We start from the raw sequence: 6662 nt of genomic DNA on the forward strand, positions 1-6662 counted from the left end.
TTGAGAGAGCCAGCTAAAGCCTAAATGTGAACCCAGTGGAACACTTCTGGTCAGATCAGATGCCTGTCCATTGATGGTCTCCATCCAACTTGACAGAACATGAGAGAATCTGCAGAGAAGAATGGCAGTACTTTCTGGAATCTAGGTTTGGTGCTTATTGCACCATACCCAAGAACACTCGAGAACATGTTCCCTGCCAAAGGTGCTCCAATTAAGTACTGTATACAATTAAGTACTGTGTACAATTAAGTACAAGGATCTGAATGCACAGTATGCAGAATGAGATATATATATTTGTTTTTCCCCTCTAACAAATGTGTAGAAATTTTGGGAAAAAAAATATTGACAAGGTAAAAAATAAATGTAAATGATTTCAGCTTAAAGTGGCAAACCGTGAAAAAAGTAAAGGGGTCTAACTCAGCGGTCCCCAACCACCGGGCCGCAGGACATTCCTAACCGGGCCGTAGCCTACGACATGAGTTTTAAAAAAAAATGCATGCAAACTAAACTAAATTTAATATGCAATAATGTCACGTTTTTACATGGCATAGGCCTATATGCAGTTGTTTGATTGCACGCATGTTTGCATTATGTAAGGTCTATTTTCTTACGTCTGTGTGTCCCGCCTTCAACACTTTTACATACAGTAATTGCCTTCAGCGCAGCGCAGCCTCAGGTCAGCTCACTTCACTTGATCAGTTCTTGGCGAATGGTAGTGTCACACGAAGTTAGCTAAACTGCTAGAATGAACAACAAAAAACAAGCATCTTTAGCAGGTCACTGGCCAGAGTTGCGAGAGCCGCTGCAGAGATTTCTTACAGAAAAAAGTCACCGTTAGCTGCACATTTTAGTGATGAGGATTACCTGTGTGACATATTCGGGTTGCTTAATGACCTCAACCTGTCACTCCAGGGGAGAATGACGACTGTCTTTAAACTGGCAGATAAAGTCGCTGCATTTAAAGTTAAGCTTGATTTGTGGGGACGACGAGTGGACCGGGGTGTATTTGATATGTTCCAAACAGTAGTGGGGGTTTTGGCAAACCAATGAGTGGGTCCGCAACCCATGTCAATATCCCGAATAGTCCTAACTTGTCAGCGCAGGAGGAAGAGCAGTTGATCGAAATTGCAAATGACGGTGGTCGTAAGAGTGTGTATAAGGAAACCTCTTTGGCGGGTTTTTGGATCAAAACCAAAGCAGAATATCCCGAGATAGCCGTAAAAGCGCTGAAAACGTTTCCCACCACGTATCTATGCGAGGCCGGGTTTTCGGCAATGACTGCAACTAAGACCAAATTGCGCAATCGACTGGACATTTCAAACACACTGAGGGTGTCACTGTCTTCTATCACCCCAGATGGAAGCTTCTTGTTGCAGGGAAACAAGCACAGGGCTCCCACTGATTATATTCATAATGCACGTTTAGTCCCCATCTTTTTCCCGCTGTTGTTGCAGGTAGTGTGTGCGCTTCACCTCACTATGTGCTGAGTGTGTTTCACTAATTCACGGATTGGGATAAATGCAGAGACCAAATTTCCCTCACGGGATCAAAAGAGCATATATACTTATACCTATACTTATTTTGCGAGAGAGACGCTCAAGGCTTTCTCCAATGCTTCATAAGACGCATTCAAAGTTTTGACTTTCAATCCAAGGGCGACATATCGGATGCTTTCAGGACAATTTGCTTTTGTTTTAAATGATCCACCTTCATTTAAACGTGAATATGTGCTTGGTAGGCCTAATCAAAAAGACAATAATATGTGACATGCCCATGCCATCTATTGCCTGCTTAGAGGAGTTTATTGGCCGTTTTCAACACCTTTATCGTGCGAGAGGGACGCTCATGCTTTCTCCAATGCGCCCACAGGCGTTTCACATGACGCATTTGGTACGTGTCCATAATCGCGGCAAAGCCCACCGCGGCGCACATAGCCCATGTTTTGTTCCCATATTTTGTTAAGCATGTTCACACTTATAGATGTAGCTTCAAGTTGTTCAATATTCATAGTTCATATTGTTCAATTTTCACTTCTTCAAGTTCACGTTTTTCACAAGAGATCGTTACCTTCACTGTTCCTACATAACTGGAGCTAGTTCTTTTCAAGTTATGCATACACAACACATATGGAACATGGAACCCCCGAAACCCCCCCCCCCCCCCCCCCCCCGTCCGTGAAAAAAAAATAGGAATCAAACCGGTCCATGGCACATAAAAGGTTGGGGACCCCTGGTCTAACTAACTTCTTCAAAGCTCTATAACTGTCCAAGCCACCCTATGAAGTGACATTTCTTGTGAGTGTTTGTTTTCAGTCTTTCTCGTCCTTTTGACCTCTGTCCTGAGCTGTGATAACAGGTGTAGTCAAGATGGCTGCTCATTCTTCAGAGAGCCTAAGACAAGCACGCCTTCCTCAGCTTAAAAACAGCGTTAAGGTCAAAGGTGACTGGTGTTCTGACAAAGAGTCATTCGGAGATGCCTGATAGCAGGCTGTAGTTACGGTGGCCACAGTGGTACATACAGTACATAACAGACTGTTAATGAAGAGTGGGCCTTGTGTGTACATGCAACCTATTAATTCCATGTTAGGAAGGGACATTCTGTGTATTAATTGCGCCTTTTTCTTGTGTAGTATTTGGTATGTGTTTGGTATTGTATTCAAATGTATATCCTGTGTGTGTGTGTGTGTGTGTGTGTGTACTATTTTAAGTTTAAGGTATTATCTGTGGTGCATGAATGAGATAAATAACTGATGTATGGGTTTAAGTATTGTCTATTTCATTTGGAATGAGGTACAGCATTTCATATGTTGTTTTTGATGTAAGGTAAGGGATTTGGTGTAAAGTATTCCATTTTTGGTGTTTGAGTGAAGTATCTGATTTTTTATTTTATTTGATGTATGCTCTTTATACATAATGCTTGGATTTATGTCTTTTGATTGGTGTTTAGTGGAAAGTACTCACTGTTTGGTATTTGAGGTGATGTATTTGATATGTAGCATTTGTGGGGTGCTTGACTTGTGGTCTTTTGACGCTGGGTATTTGATGTGTGGCGGGCGGCTGGGCTGGGCTGGCGTGAGATATTTGATGTGTGGAGTTTGGCATGGGCTGCCCACGTCTCATCTTACGCTCCTCTCCTCTTCCATAGGCAGTAAAAAATACGATCTCGGTTTTCCTCAGGCTGCCCTGCGGCGGGTTGAATGACAGCCAGACATGCTCACCAGCCTTCCTCCTCATCCCCTCTCCTCTTCCCCTCCCTCATCCTCCTCTCCTCTTCCCCTCCCTCATCCTCCTCTCCATGACTCCACTTGTCTGCTTCTTCCTGTTCTTTCTCGTCTTGGCGCGGAAGACCCCCCCCCTCTCTCTCTCTCTCTCTCTCCACTCTATTCTCTCTCTGTTTCCACTCTATTCTATTCTCTCTCTCTCTCCACTCTATTCTCTCTCTCTCTCTGTCTCCACTCTATTTTTCTCTCTCTGTCTCCACTCTATTCTCTCTCTCTGTTTCCACTCTATTCTCTCTCTCTCTCCACTCTATCCTATTCTCTCTCTCTCTCTCCACTCTATCCTATTCTCTCTCTCTGTCTCCACCTCTCTGTCGTAGTCTCTCTTTCCCTCTCTCTCGTTCTCACTCTCCTCTCTTGGCTTCTGGTCGTGCACTCATCTGCTCAGCTCCTTTTCTCACACTCTGTCTGATTTTCTGTCGCTATGTCTTGGGAATATTCTACCCCCCCCCCTCCCCCAACATCAACATCCATGTCGTCCTCCCTTCGGTTTGAGTTAGAGTTACTATTATCTTCTCTTTCTGGTCTTGTCTCTCTCACACACACACACACACACACACACACACACACACACACACACCTGATTCAGTTCCTTCATCTCCATGGCTTGGATTCCCAGTGGATTATTGTTTAGTGCCCTGATACTTGAAATACTTTTAATGATTGATGCCAATAAAATATGATACTACTGCAACTATGAGCAGTCATTTTAAAGTCCTCTCACCACTGCATACATGTGACCCTGAGGTGATGGTCTACCCCCCCTCCCCTCCTCTCTCATTCACCCCTCTCCCTCTGTCTCTCTCTCATTCTGTGTTCTGTTCTTACTCATCATGTAGCTGTACCCTGCTAACACTTGTAGGAAATTAACCTTCTGCCACCTCTCTCTCTCTCTCTCTCTCTCTCTCTCTCTGTAACCCCCCTTTCTACTTCAGTGGTAGCCAGTTGAGCCATCACTCACACAGGCAACCCCCTCCAACCTTGTACCCTTGTAGCTTGTGCTGTCTCTCTCCCTCCCTCACCTTCTCTCTCTCCCCCTCTCTCTCTCCCTCTCTCACCTTCTCCTCTCTCCTTATTCCACTGACCATGCATGTTCCAAAAACAGACATCATTATCATTTCACTGCATCCCCTAGCAGACTCTCCCCCTCCCCAGCTCACGCCCCCTACACCCCCCCCCCACCCCCCTCCAGCAGAGACCCCTCTCCCTCATTACCTCACCGATTCCTCCACTCCAGGCTTTAGAACCCTCGGCCTTGACCCCGCCCACCAGCAGTGTGTGCCACCCAGCGGGTTCCGTGGGCGTGTCCGGCCGGTGGCTGGACCAATGGGGTGCGGCGGCGGTGGTATAAAACGGTGCACATTTGTGAGTTCATTCGCTCTTTCTGTCAGTCCGGCACTCCTGAAGGGAGGGGGTGAAATAACAAAGACCTTGGGGACCGACTCTTGCAATTTACTTTTTGAGTGCAGAGAGCGACCGGAACAGAAACTGTACCAGAACGGATAGACAGGCATCGCCTTAGCCTTCCTCTAACCTTAAGTTCCTTCTTTTCCGTAACGGGATGGAGGACGCTTTCACTAAGACCCCGGCCGAGGTCTTGGCCTACTTCGGGGTTAACGAAAATACTGGACTCAGCCCAGACCAGTTCAAGAGGCAACTGGACAAGTTTGGCTACAATGGTGAGAATCCTGAGATTTGAAGCACGGGACAGTGAGGGGTGTCTGTGTGTGGGGGGGGGGGTGGTGGTTTTTGGGGGGGGGGGGGCTTTTCTTCTTTGAAAAGTCTAGTGGTTATTTGGCCTATTTGATTTGTTTGAGTTGGTACAAGATGGTGCAGTCTCTGGTAGGGACCGTTACAAGCTCTTACATGGCAAACAGTGTGAAGCAATGGACTGAGGATTTGAACACTGATGCCCTACTTGAGAGGTCAGTGGAGAGGCCAGCTCGAGAGAGAGAGAGGGGTTTCCACATTGGTGTGGCGACCATGTAGCACTTGAAAACCGGGTGACAAAACAAGAAGAAGAAACAGCTGAAGGGAAAAAAAAATCTGTGGCAGACTTGGCACTGTCCAGCCTGTCCAGCCTGCGAGAGAGGAAGCAACAGGCTGAGAGGCTGAGAGGAGGAGCGAAGCGAAGCGGGCGCTTCTAAAATAGCTCAGAGGGGAGTGAGGGAGCGGGACAGGTGACCACAGAGAGCCTGGGCCCAACCCTGGTGATTTGAGAAGACTTGAGTATACGAGAGATATTTTAGTCCCACGGAGCCGCTGCTGGTGCTGGTGCTGGTGGTGGTGGTGGTGGTGGTGGTGGTGGTGGTGCAGGAACAGGAGGGTTGGGGGGGGGGGGTCTTGGAGGAGTTAAATGATCAGAGGGATGATAGATTACAGTGTGACAGTGGGCTAAACAGGCTGGGTGGGAGGGTGTGAATCAGTGAGGGAGCACACGTGTCACAATGGTTGCGTTGGTGATTAGAATAATGTCTGCTTGGAGGTGTGGATTGTTCCTGATAACAGCACATTTGGCTGAGCTCATCGTTGTGGTGCCGCTCATGGATGTGGATCAGTTGGAGTTTTGACAGTGCAGGGGGCGCGCTTCTGCTTCATGACGCAAGCCGCTCTGTGTCTATACAAAGCTTGTATGAATGTTAAGATTTCCAAAACTTTCAGGAGCATTTTTGACAGCAATAAATACTCCCTTTCCCACCGCACCTTTGTCATAATGGCCCAATGTAGTGATTTAACCAAACATTCTTACTCCTCTTTTCGTGAATCCCAGTGGTGTGACCTACATGTCTCTGACTACTTGGTTTGTGCTGATTGAACATTCAACTCAGACAACCATATTACAATGTCATAGAAAGCCTTTTTATTACATGAGGTATCTCCAAATAACTGTCGTCAGATTCAAATGGTAGGACTGAATATCACCCAGCCTCAGGCCCAACAGGCACGCTTCCTCTATTGGGCCACAGAAATGTATTTGTGTCCATTTGTTTGTTTATTTGTTTGTTTGTTTATTGTGTCATTAAATTAATGAATGCTTTTTCTTTCCCGCTCTGTGCTGCTGTGTGTTCCTGTGTCCAGAGCTTCCCGCTGAGGAGGGTAAGTTCTCTTCTCCCCTGTCCTGTCCACCTATACAACACTCTCAGCCAAAGGCCACACTGCACACTAAACAAGGACCTGCATGGACCTCGTTAAATGTTACTTAGCCAATACTGACATACTTAATTACAGGATAAAGGTATAGTGGAGTGATGGTCTCATTACTCTTGTTTTCTTTCCTATCTTTCCCTCCTTTTTTTCCTCTCCTCTCTCTCTCTCTCTCTCTTTTTCTGTCTTTCTTCTCCCCTGCACAGGTAAGTCCGTGTGGGAGCTGATCATCGAGCAGTTT

The 6662-nt window shown here is 46.4% G+C and overlaps 1 protein-coding gene across 1 annotated transcript in view; it reads left to right on the plus strand.

Moving 5' to 3' along the window:
• Window positions 1–4660: 4660 nt before the first annotated feature.
• The window catches only part of atp2a1l (ATPase sarcoplasmic/endoplasmic reticulum Ca2+ transporting 1, like), a 17108-nt gene continuing 15106 nt past the window's right edge, over window positions 4661–6662 (plus strand). Inside the window, exons 1-3 of the mRNA XM_076297788.1 lie at window positions 4661–4956; window positions 6356–6373; window positions 6628–6662. The exon at window positions 6628–6662 is cut by the window's right edge and continues 48 nt beyond it. Of these exons, the coding sequence (XP_076153903.1) occupies window positions 4839–4956; window positions 6356–6373; window positions 6628–6662 (171 nt within the window). The 5' untranslated portion in view covers window positions 4661–4838. The remainder of the gene's footprint in view (window positions 4957–6355; window positions 6374–6627) is intronic.

The sequence above is a fragment of the Alosa pseudoharengus genome, unplaced genomic scaffold (assembly GCF_046254945.1).
Source record: "Alosa pseudoharengus isolate Yale_2024_CS ecotype anadromous, Long Island Sound unplaced genomic scaffold, YU_APseudo_1.1 YU_APseudo_1.1_scf_21, whole genome shotgun sequence".
Classification (NCBI taxonomy): Eukaryota; Metazoa; Chordata; class Actinopteri; order Clupeiformes; family Clupeidae; genus Alosa; species Alosa pseudoharengus.